The sequence below is a fragment of the Macrobrachium nipponense genome, chromosome 48 (genome assembly GCF_015104395.2).
Source record: "Macrobrachium nipponense isolate FS-2020 chromosome 48, ASM1510439v2, whole genome shotgun sequence".
Taxonomy (NCBI): Eukaryota; Metazoa; Arthropoda; class Malacostraca; order Decapoda; family Palaemonidae; genus Macrobrachium; species Macrobrachium nipponense.
In genome coordinates this window covers 6,760,108-6,780,880 of record NC_087223.1, presented here as the reverse complement: position 1 = coordinate 6,780,880, position 20,773 = coordinate 6,760,108, and the positions used below count along the sequence as shown (strand labels likewise).

The window sequence follows — 20,773 nt, the reverse complement described above, 5'->3', positions numbered from 1 at the left end:
CAAGACAGTTTAAGAGACTTGGGACTCGGCCAAGTCCACACTCAGCACGAGTCAACTGCGTTCACACAAGTCAACAATGTCCAAAGCAGGGTTCCCCGATGCATCAGACCAAATTGTCGTACCAAATCTCTTCAAATTATCGTATTTTGATTAATAATCGTTTATCATACAGATGGTCAAATTACCGTACTCGTACGATAATTATCATATACCTGGGAACCCTGGTCCGCAGTCCGCACAAGTCGACAGGAGGAGAGAGAACGAGGCGCCAAAAGTGGAAAGCGGTGGGAGAGGAGTTACAACAACGCTCCCGCCTCGTCCGAAAGCAATCTTACATACTTGAAAGCATTCCTATATGAAACTGAGTAAGAAATCTCTGAAGCTAGAATATCTAACACGGCGAGAACTGTAGATACTACAGACAGTGTAGACTTGAAAGAGAAACATTAATCGAGGCAGTAGTAAGAGATTTGCCGATAGCCGAAGAGGAAGTAGGCAAAGAACAAACACAAGCATTACGAAGAAAAAGGAAAATGCCAGCATACAAGAATTAGAATAACCAAAACATGAGAGATAAACAGTCGACCAAGTCGACATATCTAAACGTGTAAAACTCGCTACAGATACATTATCATCTAAATAAAATGTCTACACCTATATCATATATTATTAAGCCTATGCATGCTAACACCTCAAACTAGGTGTTGAAGACGACAGAATGCGCCTACGGAGCGAGCATTAACGCTTACCAAAACGGTCCTTATGTGAACTCTTTAACGGTCCTTTGGCAAACGCTTTAAATGAGATTCAGACCATGAAAAGGGCGAAGTAGGTGTTGGAGGGCACAGAATCCCATCGTCCCGAGAACCGACGTTTCCAACTATCGCAGGGCAGTCCTAGGCTCGGGCTACATACAGACGAGGGCACCAACACCTTACTAATTTAACAGTAGGTAAGATTCACCTCAAATAATACATTATTTAGCAAATATTTCTCGGTGAAAAATCCAGCGAATAGGTAAATTTTCTACAAATAAAGGGTAGATATGTTCCATAGAGAAACCACTGAATAGTTGAGTCCATGAATATTGGGGGGGAGTCACTGTACTGCATTTTGTTCAATTACGATCATATAGTTATCCAAACAAAACTTTTCCACAAGCAAAACATATCCTCAAGGTAATAAAACTGGAATAATGGCTATTATGGCAACTGTTACCTTAAGGGATTGTACCGAATGAATATATTAAAAAAAATAAAAGAGCAAACCTACAGAAAAAAGAAAAGTGCTTCTGTCAAACTCCTGCCAAAGCCAGCAGCAGAAACAGACTGCAAGCTAATAGTGCTTGTACCTATCCGTCCCCTGGTGGGGGATGGGGGGAGGTATAGATGGATGGAAGAAGGATATTCACAGAAAAACTGAGTGCTCTCATTTTTTGTTTCAATGTCAAACTCCGGCTGGCATGGAAGTAAAAGCTATATAATGGAGAGAGGGGTAAGGCTCATTTTTAAAAATGCCTTTAAATGAAGCCCTACCAAAATGCAATCTCCTTTCCTTCATTTAATGTTTATAATTACCAAAAAAAAAAAGTCTAAATTCAGCAATTTAATAAATCATACCTCATCAAATATCAATGTCCCCTTTTCACAAGAGGTGCAAAATTCTAGCACATATTTGGTAATTTCAACTAATGTAACCAAACTTAAAATGGACTCTGTTAAAAAAATGTAGTGGTATATTTTTTGTTGCCAAAAGGCCTTTTTGGACCAAATTTCCATTCCACAGGAGTCCTCAGTACCAAAACCCCAGAACCTTTTAAGAGCCATCTAGATCCAAAAACATTTAACAAGAGGCTAACTAACTTTGCCCCAAAATAATACAAGTTGTTATCAAAATCAAATGCTTCTTGCATCAGCAAAGCAATAATATCATGATTTAGTTGGGTTTTTTTAGTCATGAAATCAAGACATTACAAAGACTATACTGCAGTATAATAAAGAATTTTGGCCTCTCTACCCTTTTAGGGTAACTGAGAGTAGAAAGCTTGGAAAGGTGTAACAGGAGGAAAACCTCAAAGCAGTTGCACTATGAAACAGTTCTTAGGAGAGGGTGGAAAGCAAGATGGAAGAAAGAGAATGTGAACGGAGAGACAGAAAATGGAATGAAAGGGATTCCAGCTAGGGGCCGGAGGGATGCTGCAATGAACCTTAAGTAATGCCTACAGTGCACTGTTTGAGCTGCACTGACTGCACTAGCCCCGTACAGAAAAGAAATTACAAATACATACCTCTTTGAGAATGTTAATGCAATCCCTGTGAGCATCACGGCAATGGATGACTATTGGCTTTTTGTATTCCAGAGCAATCATCAACTGTTTCTTAAACACTTCTTTTTGCAGGGTGAAAGACTCGTTGTTCCTGCAACAAAGATTCCCCCTTTACTACATTTAGACAGTTACTGGGACCCTTTCATGCAATGGCTTAATCTTGCAATTTCCATGTTCATCTGTCCCGTCAACAATTATTTAGAATTTTCTCAAGTGTTCCTCCTCGTCTGTTTTATGCAATACAATACCACCGGGTAAATATTATAGGTTCTTGAATGGCTAACCTAAAGGATATTTTCAGACATTAAAATTGGCAGAAGATGAAGCTAACAAAATGGGAACACACAAAAGTGAGCTAATGAAAATTAAAAGGCAATGAGCTATGCAGAACCTTTGTACCATCTATAGGGCATCATGCTAACCCTGCTACTGTAAGTGGTACCTACAGGTACTGATCATGAAGGGAGAGAGATAAGAGATAATTAAATTTCATTAGCTATTGATAAGCATCTCTATTTTTAACATTGACTGCTCATGTGATTTTCCAGAGACAATTCAACTTACCTTTCTGAATAATCGAGTCCAATCTCCCCCAACGCTACAACATTTTCGTTCCGAAGAGCTAGCTTCAGGTAGACTACTTCTGCATCGGAAAATCTACTGACATAGTGTGGGTGGCAGCCGAAAGCACCCCAAATATCAGACTCAGAGATTATTTCTTCCCACCACGATACCTACGAAGTAAAATGCATAAAATTAGGGGATCATGATAAATACGTAACCAGACTGGGAGTGGAATGAAAAATACAACATTTAGCCCAAAACCCAAAAGCTGGGACCTATGACGTCCTTCAGTGCTGAAAGGGAAATTGAGAGTGAAAGGTTTTAAAGGCGCAACAGGATGAAAAGGAAGTTCCTACCCTTCGGAAAGTCCTTGGCTCACAAAAGACGGCTATGCAGCCTTCAAATGAGATAGGAAAAGCTTCTTCTGTCTTTTTACATTTCAGGCGGTAGCTTGCAAGCGATCCAGTATGATTGGTGCGGGCAAATAAGAAGTCCAGGTGACAATGGCTGTCTACAAAACCAGGTGAGAAGTCTTTTTTTATCAGGGCTTCATTGTAAGCTGGCTGGAAGAAAAACATTGACGTCAGAGTATATTAAGTAAATATAACCTTGGTCTCTTTAGATGTGCAAAAAGATGCCATCATGGCAAGTACTCAAGGCAATTTTGGGCATTTCCAATTTTTACCCAAGAGGAAAGTCAGTCAGGACCTTCTCAGAAATAGCAATGACATTGAAAAATGGTTCTAACACTAGAGACAGGAATAGGATATAAAATTTTGGTCAAAGGTGTAACAAGATGAAAACCTTGCAGTTTCACTTTGAAATGATATTGTTAGTATACAATAAAGTTTTGTACATACTACTTACCCGGCAGATATATACTTAGCTATAGTCTCTGACGTCCCGACAGAATTCAAAACTCGCGGCACACGCGACAGGTAGGTCAGGTGACCAGCCCACTCCCGCCGCTGGGTGGCGGGACTAGGAACCATTCCCGTTTTCTTATCAGATTTTTCTCTTCCACCTGTCTCCTGAGGGGAGGCTGGGGCGGGCCATTAATCGTATATATCTGCCGGGTAAGTATGTACAAAAACTTTATTGTATACTAACAATATCATTTTTGTACATGCAACTTCCCCGGCAGATATATACTTAGCTGATTGACACCCTTGGTGGAGGGTAAGAGACAGTTACATAATAAATATTTATGAATATAAAAACGGGGAAACAACATACGTTGTAGGTATATTAAAAAAACAACCTTGGTTCCTACCTGATATGGAAGAAGACTTCATTGATACTGTCTATGAGTCTGCTTGCCACCAGAGTTTCAGAGAGGATGAGACCTGCGACTGATAACCCTTTCGGATCATGCCAATGGGGGCTTACCCGCTTACATGGCAGAGCCTTTTCTTGGATCGTACCAATGGGGGCTGACCCACTTACATGGCAGAACCTTGACCTGTATCATACCAACGGGGGCTAACCCTCTTACATGATAGAGCTTTAGGTAACTAAGACACTACAAGCATAACAACCAATCCCGACCACCTGACCACACTAACATGTTAGAACTACGATTTGAAAGGGGTCAACTCCTGCACCCTCTTTCAATCGACCAAATAAACGCACCAAAAACCATTAAAAACCCTAACATAATAAAACTAAAAAGGATTGGGTTCAGCTCCCTGTCCCAGCAACGAATCCGCAGATACGTAAGCTCCTAGAGTAAAGCATTTATCATACGTCACTTGAATGTCTCTCAAGTAATGAGATGCAAAGACTGAATTGCATCTCCAAAAAGTTGACTCCACGAGAGTCTGTATAGACAAGTTCTTGTGGAATGCTAAAGAGGTAGCGACTGCTCTTACGTCATGAGCTTTAACTCTAAGGAGGTCCAGTTGTTCTTCTTTACACGCTAAATGGGCTTCCTTGATTACATCTTTGATGAAGAACGCCTGAGCATTTTTTGAGATCTGTCTTTTGGGATCTCTAACTGAGCACCATAAACTATCCTTATTCCCCTTCAGTTTGTTCTTCCTCTCTAAGTAGAACTTAAGGCTTCTAAACTGGGGCAAAGAGCCCTTTCTTGTTCTGGTCCCACTAAGACGAAAAGTCCTTTTACCTCGAAGGTTTCTAGGCCAAGGTTTCGAAGGGTTTTCATTCTTCGCCAGAAACAGTGATTTGAAGGAACAAAACGCCGAGTCGTTCCTGAAGCCAACATTATGCTCTAAGGCTTGTAGCTCGCTTACCCTTTTTGCTGAGGCTAGCGCGACCAGGAATAACGACTTCCTTGTTAAATCTCTAAACGTAGCCTTACGTGGAGGTTCAAATTTGGGGGTCATCAAGTACTTTAGGACCACATCCAGGTTCCAACTTGGTGCTCTAATGGTTTTAGTCTTCGACGTCTCGAAAGATCTAATCAGATCATGTAAATCTTTGTCTTCTGAAATGTTAAGGCCTCTATGCCTGAAGACTGACGAAAGATGAAGTTTTTATGATAAAACAAAGTTTAATGTATACTTACCTGGCAGGTATAGGTATATATAGCTATATTCTCTGTTCCACCTGGCAGAAATTTTCAAAACTACGCGGCAATCGCTAGTAACCTATTAGTAGTTCAGGCAACCACCAACCCCCCCCGTTACCGTGGCGCTAGCGCTAGGAACCGTTCCCAATTGGGCCAGATTTTTCTCTGAACCCTGTCCCCTGAGGGGAGGCGGGTGGGAATTAAATTATATATACCTGCCAGGTAAGTATACATTAAACTTTGTTTTATCATAAAAACTTCATTTCAATGTATGACACTTACCTGGCAGGTATATATATAGCTGATTGACACATTTGGAGGTGGGTCAAGGACAGCAACATTCTTAGAGTCTAAAAATATTATTAAAATATTATTAAAACTCCAGGTTCCTTACCTGCTAAGGTAGCTGACTTCATAGGTCCTGCCTCTAAGCTGCTTAAACCTTAGTAGCTCTCAACAAGGAAGTGTCCTGTATGTTGAAGAAGCTAAGACTGGAACTGACAACTGGACGTGACCAATGTGTTGACAGATCCTTACAGCCCTCTTATTGCCACGGCATTCAAGCTAGTAACAAATCATTTACCTGAACTACACACACACCATCACCAGATAATACTAACACGACTGAGAAAAGTACCGCACCCTTTTCTCAGACGACCAAAAAAAACACAAACACCATCACCTAATAAAAACAACTAGCTTACAAGAAGGTTATGGGGTAGTAACTCCTTTGCCCAATACTGTACCCGAGGACACTTATGGACCTAGCGTCTGACAATTATCGAAGGTTGTCTGAACGTCCTAAGATAATGAGACGCAAATATTGAATTAGTTCTCCAATATGTTGATTCAATAATTTCCTTGAGGGCTAAATTCTTTTTAAACGCTAATGAAGTCGCCACTGCCCTGACTTCATGAGCCTTCACCTTTAAAATACCAAAGCTCTGCTCTTCACACAACATATGAGCCTCTTAATTAACTCTCTCATGAAGAAGGCTAGAGCGTTCTTCGTCATGGGTCTAGTGTCTTTAACTGAAACACCACAGAGCATCAGACCTCCCTCTGATAACTCTTGTTCTTTGTATATAACATCTAAACCAACGCTCTCACTGGGCAGAGAACTCTTTCTTGCTCGTTACCGACCAATTCAGCTAGACCCAAAAACTTCAAAGGATCTTGGCCAAGGATTAGCTGGATCCTCATTCTTGGCCAAGAAACCTTCTTGGAATGCACACACTGCATTGCCGTGTCTCCATCCCACCTTCTTCGATATGGCCTGAAGCTCACTAACTCTTTTAGCAGTTGCTAATGCTACTAAAAAGATAGTCTTCTTAGCAAGATCTCTCAGAGAGGATTCCTCTAACGGTTCGAATTTGCTAGAAGTTAAATACTTCAAGACCACATCCAGGTTCCACGCAGGTGGCCTGCCTTCTGATGTTTCTTCGTCCCAACGACCTAATCAGATCTCTCAGATCTAAGTTATTCGAGATGTCTAGATCCCTGTGTCTAAACACTGAGGTTAGCATACTCTTATAACCTTTAATTGTCGAAACTGACAAGTGTAAATCCTTCCTCAAGTAAAGAAGGAAATCTGCGATTTGGGTCACAGAGGTACTGGATGAAGACACTTTCCTGTTTTTACACCACTTCCGGAAATTGTCCCACTTCGACTGATTACACCGTGATTGTGGAGTTCTTTCTGGCTCTAGCCACTGCACTGGCCACCATCTCTAGAATATCCCTCGCTCGATCAGACGTTCGATAGTCTGAACGCAGTCAGACCCTCAGATTCGAGGGTATTCTTGTGAAACCTGTCGAAGTGGGGTTGTTTGAGTAAATCTACTCTTAGAGGAAGCGTCCTTGGCGTATCTTACCGTCCATTCCAGTACCTCTGTGACCAACTTTGGGCCGGCCAAAACGGGGCTATTAAGGTCATCCTCGTTTCCTTTGCTCTCCCTGAACTTCTTCATCACTTTCCCCAGCACCTTGAACGGAGGAAATGCGTACAGATCTAAGTTTGACCAATCCATCAGGAATGCATCTACCGCCACTGCTTCCTGTCTGGAATCGGAGAGCAATATGTGGTAATCTCTTTGTTCTGGCTGTCGCAAACAGATCCACTACAGGACGGCCCCACAACTTCCACAGGCTCTGGCAAACCTCCATGTGCAACGTCCACTCCGTCGAGAGAAGTTGCTCTCCTGCTCAACAGGTCCGCACCCACGTTCTTTTCTCCTTGTATAAACCTGGTGAGTATCACGACCTTTTCCTCTTCTGCCCAAAGCAGAATTTCTTTTGCCAGATTGTAAAGGGGAAAAGAATGAGTTCCCCCTTGCTTCCGAATATATGCCAGAGCCGTGGTGTTGTCCGAGTTGACCTGCACTGTCTTGTTTCGAATCAACTCTCTGAAGTGCTTCAAAGCCAAGAAAATTGCCAACAGTTCCTTCCTGTTTATGTGCCACTTTGTTTCGTCCTTGTTCCAAAGTCCCGACACCTCTTGAGGGGCCTAATGTCGCTCCCCAACCCGCGTCCGACGCGTCGGAAAACAAGAACGAGGTTCTGGGTTCTTCTGCTGAAGCGACATCCCTCTTGCTAACCTGCCTGGAGTTAGCCCCACCACTGAAATTCCTCCTTTACTTCGGTCGGAATTAGAAACTGGAAGGAATCCGGTTGCGATTTTCTTGGCCATGAATCCTTCAGGAAAAACTGAAGAGGTCTCATGTGCAGTCTTCCTAAAGAAATAAACCTCTCTAGTGAAGAGAGTGTGCCCAGTAGACTCATCCACTCTCTTGCAGAGCATCGGTCGTTTCTTTAGAAAATCCTGCACCTTCTGACTGCATTGGGCTGCCTTTCGGGGGACGGAAAAGCCCGAAAAGTCACTGCCGATATCTGAATCCCAAATAAAACTATCTGTTGTTGGGGCTCCAAATGGGACTTTCCCATATTCACTACCAGACCTAGGTCTTTTGCTAAGTCCAATGTTTGACTTACGTCCTCCAGACATTGAATTCTCGACTGGGATCTTATCAACCAGTCGTCCAGATACAAAGATACTCTGATCCTCTTAAATGTAGCCATCTCGCCACATTGACATCATCCTCGTGAATACTTGAGGGGCTGTGCAAAGGCCGAAGCATAGGGCCTTGAACTGAAAGACCCTGTCCTGAATCACAAACCTTAGATACTTCCTGCTTCCTGGATGAATCGGAATATGAAAGTATGCGTCTTGTAAGTCCAGAGTCGCCATCCAGTCCCCTGGACGTACCGCTGCCAGTACTGAATCGTTCGTCTCCATAGTGAACTTGGTCTTTTCTACGAAAAGATTCAGTTGACTTACGTCCAGCACTGGCCTCCAACCTCCCGAGGACTTTGCAACCAGGAACAGACGGTGTAAAATCCCGGAGATTCGTGATCCAGAACAGGTTCTATTGCTCCTTTCTCTAGCATGGAAGCTACTTGCTCCCACAGAGCCGCTTTCTTCTCTAAATCGTTTGTAATTTGCCCCGAGGGCTCTCGGAGATGTTGCGAGAGGGGTCTTTTCACGAAAGGAATCATTGTATCCTTCCCGAGCTACGTTGACAGCCCAGGGATCTGCCTTCATTTGTTGCCAGACTTCCCAAAAACCTTGAAGTCTGGCTCCCACTGTCGTCTGGAGGACCGAATTCTCATTCTTTAGAGGGGTTCTTGGCTCCTCTTTTCGCTGGTACTCTCTTACCCCTAAAGGCGGGTCGAGCGAATGTTCTTCCTCGAAAGGGCTGTTGCGACGGTCTAGTCTCCTTGGCGTCTTCTTCACCAACTTGGTTTGGTAAGAACTTCTTAACCGAAGAAGAAAGAAGATCTTGAGTAGCTTTCTGCGAAAGGGATAGAGCTATATCCCTAATCACCTCTGAGGAAACAGCTGTTCGAAAGGGGAGAAGAACAGTAACTCCGATTTCTGAGAGTTAGAAACTCCTTTTGAGGCGAACGAACACAAGAGCGATCTCTTCTTAAGCACTCCTGCCGTGAATAACGAAGCCAGCTCATTCGTTCCGTCTAAGAGCCTTATCCATGCAGGACATAATGCTCTTAGCTGTTTCTAAGTCCTGCGAATCCTCTTCTCCTATGGAATTCGCTAGCGCTCCCAAAGACCAATCCAAGAAATTAAAGACTTCGAAAGTCCTAAAATCCCTTTAAATAGATGGTCAAATTCCGAGGACGTCCACCAGACCTTGGCCGACTGTAACGCCTGTCTGCGTGAGCTGTCCACTATACTGGAGAAGTCCCCCTGGGAGGAGGCAGGTACTCCCAGGCCTAGACTTTCTCCAGTAGCGTACCATACTCCCGATTTAGAAGCTAACTTAGCTGGAGGAAAAACAACAAAAGAGTATTTTCCCGCTTCTTCTTGTCCTTCATCCAGTCATTCACCGTTGAAGGGCCTTCTTTGCCGAAATTGACATCGTCATTTTCAGGAAGGAGGGACTTCTTTGGAGTCCTAGTCTTGGAAAACTGTGATAAGGGGGATAACGGAGCTGTCGGTTTAAATTCCCCCTCAAAAACAGCAATAAGACGTGAAGTCAGAACCTTATAATCTGAAGAAGGTTCTGTATTCTTTTCTTCAATTACTTCCAACTCTTCTTCTGCTGAAGAAATATCTTGCAAGTCGTCGTCGTATTGACGCTTCGTTGACGGACTAGTGTCCTGCCGCCTGCGTCCTGCGGCTAGCGAGGCATCGGCGTCCTGCCGCCTCTCGATGTCTTGCCGCCTGCGTCCTGCGGCTACCGATGCGTCTGCGTCCTGCCGCCTGCGTCCTGCCGTCCATCGTAGACACGCCTGCTTCCTGCCGCCTGCGTCCTGCGTCCACCATTGGTTCCGCGTCCTGACGTTTGCGTCCTGCTTCTTCCGACACTATTTTCCTCCTAGCGCCAGTGCGCCCTGCGTCCTCGGCGAACGCGTCCTTGTCTTCCCTTTTCGAAGACTTAATGGGAAGGAAATCGTCCTTACGCCTCGAAGATGCTTGTTCAGGAGCATCCCAAGACTTCACCAACACTGCCAACTTGGACTGCATTTCCCGTAAGAAATGCTTCGTACCATCCTCCTGAATGGTAGACGACGAAGGATGAGGATTACGAGCTGGACTGCGACCTAAAGGAGAGCGATCTTGTACTCTACCCGACGGAGAAATACGAGGGGAGGATCCATAAGAAGATGGAGGCGATTCTCCCAAGGCAATACCATGCCGAGACGGACGTATATCGCCAGTGCGATTTGCGTCCTCTCTAGTACGAAAAATCCTTTTCCTCTTGATCGGTACTGCTCCCCCGTCTTCCGAGGATGACAACTCAGGACTACTCCAAGCCTCACTATCTTGCACCTGTCTCTCGAGAGCAGTTGATGTCCTGAACGTCCTCTTGAGTGGGCGAGACACCACTGCATACGACGTTCTCGCTCGGAAGTCGAACCTTCCGAGGACGCACACTTCCCAGTTACGCCTTTTCTGCGGCGAACTGCAACAGCCTGGGAACTTGCAACAGGACTGTTCGAAGGGACGCCTGACCGTGTCAAAACCTCTCTCCGCCTCCCTTCGACTGTCGACATGCCTTCTCTCCCTTGGGTCTGGGAGCTTGACAGAGGTCTAGGTCTAGGAGCACGAGAGAGACGATCAGACGCCCCCTCCACTACACTTTCACTGACATCGAAAGCACTAACTTTGTCTGTAAGTCGCTGTATCTGGTCGCCCATGGACGCAAGGGCAGCGAACACTTTCACCAATATTTGTACGTTCGTCTCCTCCGATTACAGCAGCGGGCGCAGGATATACCTGGGGAGAAGGAACTATCAATTCTACATTAGAAGGAGCTGGAGAGGAAATACAATCACTCCTTTTACTCGAAGAATTTGACTTCTCACTACGAGAAACAGATCTCCTTACACGATCTTTCTCCAGTCTCTCAACGTATTTCATAAAGACCTTCCATTCCTTCTCTGATAAATTCTCACATTCAATGCATCTATTCTCCCAAGTACACACAGTCTCCCTACATTTCTTACAAACGGTATGAGGGTCGACCGAAGCTTTCGGCAGTCTTACCTTTACACCCCTCTTTTACACACACTCTAAACATACTTCCAGAGTCAGGACATCTTAAAGAACAATCCAAAGCGAATGCCAAGCTAACGTTTCCAAGTACAATACCAAAATAATCCAAGATCAGTCAGCACCGAGAATGAAAATTCTAGCAGGGAACCACCAACAATGTTGCCGGTTCGGCTGGCAGAGAAAATATCTGGCCCAATTGGGAAACGGTTCCTAGCGCTAGCGCCACGGTAACGGGGTGGTGGTTGCCTGAACTACTAATAGGTTACTAGCGATTGCTGCGAGTTTTGAAAATTTCTGCCAGGTGGAACAGAGAATATAGCTATATAATACCTGCCAGGTAAGTGTCATACATTGAACATACTTTTATAGCCCTTAATCGTAGCGACTGCTAGATTACATTTTTTCCTTCAAGTAAAGGAGGAAATCAGCTATATCTGTCACAGAGGTACTGGAAGAGGATATTTTCTGAGTTCTACACCATCTGCGAAACACATCCCACTTCGACTGGTAGACTCAAATAGTAGATGGCCTCCTTGCTCTTGCGATAGCTTTCGCAACTTCTCGAGAAAAACCCCTCGTTCTGACAAGTCCTTTGATAGTCCTGAAGGCAGTCAGAACGAGAGCGGGCAGGTTTTTTGTGATACCTGTCGAAGTGGGGTTTGTTTGAGAAGATCGCTCCCGTTTGGGAGAGATCTCGGAAAGTCTACTATCCATCCAGTACCTCTGTGTACCAGTTTTGCGCTGGCCAGAACGGGGCTATATGAGGGTCAGTTTGACTCCCTCTGCTGCTGCAAATTTCCTTACCACATTCTGATACGATCTTGAACAGTGGAAAAGCATATCCGTCTATTCCGGACCAATCGAGGAGAAGGCCGTCCACAGCAAATCGCCCTTGGGTCGGCGATCGGGAGCAGTAATTTTCCAGCCTGTTGTTTCCAATGGGTGGCAAATAGATCTTATATTTGGTCTCCCCCAGAGGTTCCATAGTCTGTTGCATACCTCTTGATGCAAGGTCCATTCTGTAGGCAGTACTTGGTCCTTCCTGCTCAGAAGGTCGGCTCTTTTTACATTTTCTCCCTTGAATGAATCTTGTCAGGAGAGTGATTCTTCTCTCTTTTGCCCAAAGCAGTAATTCTTTTGCCTTTTTGTAAAGGGAGAACGAGTGCGTCCCTCCTTGCTTCCTGATGTAAGCTAAGGCTGTTGTATTGTCCGAATGATCTGCAGGACTGAACCTGAGATCTGAGCCTCGAAGTGTATGAGAGACAGGTGAATCGCTGTCAATCTTTAAATTGATGTGCCAGGACTGTTGTTCCCCGCCAGGTGCCTGACACTTCTCTCGTCCCTAGAGTGGCTCCCCACCCTGAATCTGGAGGCGTCGGAATATAACATAGCCGAGGGTTCGGAACGTGAAGGGATACTCCTTCCGTTAGAGCCTGCAACGGATTCATCCACCAACGAAGGTCCTCCTTTATTTTCTTCGAAATCTGGAAGGAATCGGACAGATTTTGGGATCTCTGATCCCAATGTTCTCTTAGGTAGAACTGTAAAGGCCTTAGGTGAAGCCTTCCTAGAGAAATGAACTGTTCCAACGAGGAAAGGGTCCCCAGAAGACTCTTCCATCCCTCGCGGAACATTGTTCTTTCTCTAGGAAGGTTGCTACTTTCTCCAAGCAGCGGTTCTGTCTTTCCTGTGATGGAAATACATGAAAACCCCGAGAATCCATCCGAATCCCCAGATAAACAATGTTCTGCTGGGAATCATCTGGGATTTCTCGAGGTTTACTAACAGTCCCAAGGACTGTGTTAACTTCAAATGTCAGATTTAAGTCCTCCAGACATCTGACTCGCGACTGTGCTCGTATCAACCAATCGTCTAGATACAAGGATATTCGAATCCCTTCGAGATGAAGCCAGTGCGCCACATTTTTCATCAGTCCTGTGAACACTTGAGGGGCTGTTGAGAGTCCGAAGCATAGGGCCCGAAATTGAAAAACTCTTCCTTGAGCCATAAACCATGAGGTATTTCCTGGAAGACGGGTGTATTGGCACGTGGAAATACACATCCTGCTTGAGGTCCAGGGATACCATCCAGTCCCCCACTGGACGAAGGGGCTGCTAAAACGAGGATGTCGTCTCCATCGTGAACTTCCTCTTTGCTACGAACACGTCAGGGCGCTCTCACGTCCAGAACTGGCCTCCAACCTCCTGAACTTTTCGGAACCAAGAACAGGCGATTGTAAAACCCCTGAGAAGAGAGAGATCTTTTACTTCCTCTATGGCTTCCTTGTAAAGCATCTGCTCCACGAGATGTAGAAGGGCTTGTTTCTTGACAGAGTCCTTGTAATTTGCTGTCAACTCCCTTGGAGTTGTAGTCAAGGGAGGTTTTCCCTGAAGGGGATTAAATATCCTTTCTTTAGGATGGATAGGGACCAGGCATCAGCACCTTTCTGTGCCCAAGTTTTGTAAAAGTTTAGAAGCCTGGCACCCACTTTTGTCTGGAGGACAGCAGTCTCATTGGTTCTTGACGAACGGCCTTCGAGAAGACCTTCCTCTCTTCTCCGATCGTCTACTTCTGAGAGAGGATCTAGGGGCGGACCTTCCCGAAGGGCTGCTGGAAGGAACTTTCTCCTTCTTCGCTACCTGAAACAGCAGGTTTAAGCCTTTTTAGCCGACTGGGCCAACGGTTCTGTGTGGCCTTTTTCTGATAAGGTCCTCGAAATATCCTTCACGATTTCCTGAGGAAAGAGGTGACTAGAGAGGGGCGCGTCGACGGGAGGATCTCTGCAGAGGCGAACAGATTTCGTTAAGAAGGAGCTAAACACTGCCCTCTTCTTCAAAATACAGGATCCAAAAAGGGATGCAACCTCATTGGAGCCATCCATAACCGCCTTGTCTAGGCAAGTTAACACGCTACCCAACTCCTCCATGCTAACGAAGTCTGGGTCTTGAGACTTCTTGGCTAAAGCTCCCAGCCCAGTCCATAAAATTAAGACTTCAAGAGTCTTGAACAGGCCCTTGATGAGATGATCTACCTCACACATCCCCCAAGAGGCTTTTGCAGATTGCAGAGAGCGTCGTCTTGACGAATCCACCAGTGCGGAAAAGTCCGCATCTGAGGACGAAGGGAGTCCCAGGCCCATCGGCTCCTTGGTGTCATACCACATACCCGGTTTTCCCGTCAGCTTGGAAGGAGGACAAGCGAATACCGTCTTCCCCGCTTCCTTTCTCGATCTGAGCCAGCTCTCAAGACTCTTAAGAGACTTTCTCATAGAAAGAGTAGGGGTCATCCTGACGAAGGAGGAGGACTTCGACAGTTTCGTACTGGATAACAAAGACCCTGGAGAGGGGGATCCGACGGCGTAGAGAGTCTCCAAACACTTGCAACAGTAGAGAAGCAAGTCTCTTATAGTCAGAAACTCCTGCATCTTTGGGGATTTCTTCTTCCGAAACTTCTTCCAAAGGAGCTGCAGGAGAAGAGGGCTTCCCAGGAGAAAGATCCTTATGAGGAGAACACATTCTTCCCTTTTCTGGAGTTCGATCCGGAGAAAGAAGCCTCTTTCTCTCACGATTCCTATCTGAAGGAGAGTCAATATCCACTTGTTGGATATTATCAGAATACTTGGTCCTATCCTCCTTCCTGCAAGCGTCCGGAGCTTCCCCTATACTCGGCTTATGATCTGCTCCTTGCGCTGCCAGGAGAGGCGCTTGCGTCCTGGATAAGACGCCTGTGAGGCGAAGAGCGCCTGCGAGGAGAAAGGAGAACACCTTGTTCCTGGCGCCAAGAAGGAGAGGCGCTTGCGTCCTGGTGAGGGCGCCTGGGCCAAGAAGGAGAGGCGCTTGCGTCCTGGTGAGGGCGCCTGGGCCAAGAAGGAGAGGCGCTTGCGTCCTGGTGAGGACGCCTGGAAGGCGAAGAGCGCCTGCGATCTTGGCGTCCAGTAGGAGAGGTGCCTGATTCTCTCCTAGACCTCCTGGGAGGCGAAGAGCACTTGTCAAATTCTTGGTGCCTACTCGGCGAGACTCTTGAGTCCTTAGAAGGATATCTATAAGATCCTAAAGGCCTCCTGATTTCTGGGCACTTGCCAGAAGGAGAGGGTTGTTCCTTCGAAGATCGTCTGGAGGATGAACGAACGCTCCTACCTTCTTGAGGAGCTCTGAAAAGAGAGGGGCTCTCTTCTCTCCCGGAGTGCTTAGACGAACGGATTCTCTCACGAGAAATCCGCGAATAATCAGACAGAAAGGCGGCTCTCAGGCTCCTGGTACTTGTCAGGAGAGCGCAAGCGCCTCGAGAAAAACTCCTGGGAGAACTCTTCCTCGAAGGGAGTTTTTCGATCAGCGCGCTTAGAAGGAGAGGACATACGATTCAGGTCGTAAGCAACTGAAGAAGGTTTCGCTGGGGACGAAAACCTTTCAGGCGAGGAGCGTCTGCTGGTGCCAGAGCGCCTACTATCTGAGGCTCTCCTAACTGAACTCTTGATGGGAAGAGAAACGTCTTTCTTCCAAGAAGAGCCTTCTGAAAGAACTCCTACCAAGGCGGACAACTGCTGCTGGAGTCCTACAAAACTTCCTTTGTCTTATAAGCAAAACCTTCCTTGGAGAAGAGTCAGGAGATCTCGGAGCTCTTCTTACGAGCAGGAGAATACTCCGGAAAAGGTTCAGGACTGGAATGCAAAGTTTCGCTTGCTGGCGTCTTCCAGGTTCTCTTAAGAGGGCGCGACTTAGAGGTAGAACTCCATCCTCTTCTTGGAGACGAAGAGTCCGAGTCAGAAAAGCACTTCCTGAGGACGCTTTTGCAATAGCTGTCCTTGGCAGCCTGGAAGCGGCTACAGGATCTGCCGAAGGGACGCCTGACCGTGGGAATACTCTACATCCCCCTTGCGGCTTTCGACATTCCTCTCCCTTGGTCATGGGAGTCTGAAAGAGGTCTAGGCCTAGGAGCAATGCGGAGTCGGTCAGACGCCCCCTCCACTTCACTGGGACACTGCACAAATCACTGCACACGTCACTGCGCTTACCTGTATCCTTCATCGCTTGCAGTTGCGATTTTAAGTTGATTATAGAGACTCTCATTGCAGCCCATTTCCGTAGACGCATCCACAGGTTCGCTGGCTGGGGGAAGGGGCTGAAAACCAAACTATGAGCAGGTGAATTAACAGAAGAGTTAGGAGCTACTTCCTGCTCAATAGAGCAGGATCTACTTGAGCTTCTGATGGAAGCCCTCCTAACTCTATCTTTCTCAAGTTTCCTTACATAAGCAGCCAAGTTCTTCCATTCAACTTCTGTCAAACTCTCACATTCAAGACAGGTATTAGTTGCAGAACAATCATTCCCCCTACATTTTTTACAGACCGTGTGAGCATCCACCGAAGCTTTCGGTTAGCCTACACCTTACATTCCTCTTTCGACACACTCTAAATACAGGTACACGTTAAGACATTTTAAAGAGTATCCAAACCAAAATCCAAAAACGGTCCACGATAAGCTATTGCCAAAGCCAAAGATCAATATACATCACCAAAGGTCAAACAGATAATCCTCGGCCAACGAGAAAAGATTCTAAGCAGGAGGTACCAACAAACGTTGTGTTGCTACCGGCGACAGAAAAAATCTGATTAGGAAAACGGGAATGGTTCCTAGTCCTGCCACCCAGCGGCGGGAGTGGGCTGGTCACCTGACCTACCTGTCGCGTGTGCCGTGAGTTTTGAATTCTGTCGGGACGTCAGAGACTATAGCTAAGTATTATATACTGCCAGGGGAAGTTGCATGTACAAAAATAAACTGTTAGGAGAGGGTGGAAAATAAGATGGAAGAAAGAGAATGCGAAAGGAGATATAGTAAACAAAATGAAAGGGGTTGCAGCTATGGGCAGAAGAGGCACTGCAAAGAACCTTAAGTAATGCCTGCAGTGCAACACACGAGGTACACTGAAGGCACTAGACCCCTATGGAAACACCCAACACAGGCAATCTGAGACAACAAACTGACGAAGGTAGCTGTCTGTGTTCAGTACTGAGCAAATACATATTCAAAATTCATTTAAATTCTTCTTTCACAGCTATAATCCTCTTTTACTACACCCTGAGGGGGACATCAGGGAAGACGCACCAATTCCCATCTTCAATTTCATTTAAAATTTGTTAAATGGTAAATGGGTAAGACCTCCCTAATCTGTTAAATGTTCTGTCTACCTTAACTGGTTGTCAAGACTTCAGAAAAAGTTTGTACAAAAACAAATAATCTAAAAACATGCGTAATACTAATTACCATGGGTGATGCACCTGTCCTGTTAGCTTCCTCGTTATATCTGGAACTCAAAATTGGCTTCCACTCCATTTTGGGAGAGAGCGCATCACTTTTATCTGCCCGACGTTCCTTTCGACATTGTTCGTGCCTCCTGGAAGAAATGGGAGACACCTTTTCTAAGGACAGGCTCCTTTTGAAACTCTTAAAACTGCCATCATCTTTCCCAGATGAAGGTGTGCTGTGTTCCAGTCTCTGCAGAGGCTTCAGAGTAGCTCCAGGGAAGGTTTGGTTACACTTCGAAGATGCCATTTTTCCCTCTTCTGACAGAGATCTAGAAGTGCCATCTTTCCGAAGTACAGACCTGGTGTATTTCATCTGCACCTGGGACGCCTCCCTCCTGATTTCTGTGGGCGTCTTTCCTCTGGTAGGTTGTTTCTGTGACTCAGCGGGCCAGGCATCTACAGCAATCGGTCCAACATTCTCGTTACACTCCGTATTGTTGTGCGAGCTTGGGCTGACTACAGCACTTGGCAATTTGCAACCATCTCTTTGCTCCCGATACTTGCAGCTCATGCGGTTCCGGTAGGCCCAAAAATCTGTCGTCGACTCGGAATCACTTCGATTTTTTTGCAAGACTGAGAGTTCACTATTGCTGTTGTCAACTTTACTCTCAACTACATCTGATTTGTCATTCAGCCTTGGGCTATCTAGAACACTTGATGAACCACTGAGTTGTGATTGCTTTTCAAAAGAGCTATCTGGAACACTTTGACCTATTCCTGACGGTACGGAATCAAACAAACCGTCGTCGTCGCAAGACATCCAAAGGACACTTTGGGTACTGTTGCAGTAATTTCTAGGGGCAAGGGGTATGGGCTTTCTCAACTCAAACATGAATGTTCCAGGTGTTTCAGCACTATCGGGCGACATGACAAACCCAGGAGAGGAGAGCCTGGCCTCACACTGGTGAGAACTACTGTGATATTTAGTATCTGCATCTCCTGTAGGCTTGGCAGGAGTCTCCAAAAACAAACTAGGGCTACCAAAGTCTCTAGAGTCTGTCTCGTCTCCGGAGAACACTTCAACGTCGAAGTCCAGCTCCGTTCCATCCCTACTCTGGTCCTGAAAGAAGGTGGTATAATACATTTTTAGGATTAAAACCTTGCAACAAAACACAACAGCATTGTAACTTTAAATCAATGTTAATAACTCAATCTACAAGATAACCTATCACACTGTATCATGATTTTCCAATGAGTTGAGTTGAATATAGAATTTAGGCAAAAGCCCAAGCACTGGGACCTATGAGATCATTCAGCACCAAAATAGAAATTGACAGTAAAAGGCTTGAAAGGTGTAACAGGAGAAAAACCTCGCAGTTGCACTATAAATCAAGTGTTAGGAAAGGGGGGGGGGGGGGGGGGCTTAAAAAGAAAAGAAAAAGAAAGAAAGAGAACATGAAAGGAGGTACAGTAAAAGGAATGAAAGCCGTTGAAGCTAGGGGTTGAAGGCACGCTGCAAAGAACCTTAAGTAATGCCTACAGTGCTCCGCATGAGGTCCATTGACGGTACTACCCCTTACAGGGATGATTTCCCAATGTAATATATGCTTCTGCAATTCTGTACATAAACACGAAAAAATTTATCTTTTGTTATTCATTAAATTGCAGAGCAGCTGTTAGCTTTTAGTCACTCTAAAATTGTGGTTTTTTAAATGGTAATTCTGGATTAGTTATACAGGTCCGTGGAGTAAGTATTGTAACTTATGCAAATGGTATACTTATTGCCAGACATGGATCATCTATTCAATCAATTTATATTTAGAATAAATTTGATTATCTGCCAGCAACAAATTTGGTATTTCCACTATGCTTAGTACATTGGCAAAATAATGGGCTCAAAGTCTCTCCACTGAACCCAACTGTTGAAAATTAACTACCTGGTATTCATAGATACAAAATATTTGCATAATAAGGAAGAAAATTTTACGACTGTGTATAAATAAATACCTCAGAAGTAACCTTTTCTTGTAGGTTGAAGGGTTTTTCTGAAGCGCAGCGAAATGTATTTTCAATGACGCAACTATCTGAAGTGGTGAAGGTGCCCTCAAAAGATGTACTAGCATTTTCTAACAATGCTTCTTGACATACAGGAGCGACTTTATCCACTGATGCCTTGGCTATGCGTAATCCTCTCTTCTTCCTCTCTGCTTTCACGATACGTTGATCCTTCCAGCCGACAAGATCCTGCTTCGCCGGTCCTTTTGTCACACCACCATCCATCTGATGACCCAAAGGTCCCTTGTCAGACGCCACTCCCGACGACTTCCAGTCCAGGATCTTTTTCACCCTCTTGTGACCAGTGGAACTGTCAGGACTTGACCGGCTGTAATGGGCACCAACCCTTTTACTCTCACTGTAAGGGCTGACTTTCTTCCAACTAGCAAAGTCGTAAGACTTCGACCCGCTGCGATGAGAACTGTGTTTTTCACTCCCACGGTTTGAACTTTCGAGATCACTGGGTGACTCAGGCTTAGAGGAAGGCGAGGAAGTGCCGTGCTCGTTTTCGCTTTCAAGGTTTGCGCTTCTCACTCTGTCCGAACCCTCAATTATCCATGCACCTTCTGGACGAATGTTGTTGCTATCCATGTTCAATGAAAGAATGCCTGCAAATATAAATACACAACTTAGGTATGAGATGTTTTAACATTACGTAACATGGTACTCCTGACTAACATTAAAACATACGAAAGATGGTTAATACCTCGATAAACTTATATAACATTATTATCATATCTTACATCAAGGAAATCTACAAGAACAGCATAAAAAATCCATTATCAAGTCATAAATTTCTGATAAATATTAGTTTACTAATTTTCGTAAAGTGGATATTAGGGAATTTAATGAGCACAGTACAGAAACTCCAATTTGTTCCGACACGGCATACAAACCTTCGGTCCTTTTACAATAGGAAGGTACTAGCGGCAGCTGGATAGATCGTAAGCTTTCGAACAAGGGGTTTGGTAGTTAACTGCT

The 20,773-nt window shown here is 45.2% G+C and overlaps 1 protein-coding gene across 1 annotated transcript in view; it reads right to left on the bottom strand.

The window, feature by feature from the left end:
* Positions 1 to 20,396, bottom strand: part of LOC135205014 (uncharacterized) — a 50,446-nt gene extending 30,050 nt beyond the window's left edge. Inside the window, 5 exon segments of the mRNA XM_064235257.1 lie at positions 2,288 to 2,417; positions 2,891 to 3,060; positions 3,247 to 3,453; positions 17,757 to 18,857; positions 19,745 to 20,396. Coding sequence (XP_064091327.1) covers positions 2,288 to 2,417; positions 2,891 to 3,060; positions 3,247 to 3,453; positions 17,757 to 18,857; positions 19,745 to 20,383 — 2,247 coding nt within the window. The 5' untranslated portion in view covers positions 20,384 to 20,396.
* Positions 20,397 to 20,773: the final 377 nt, after the last annotated feature.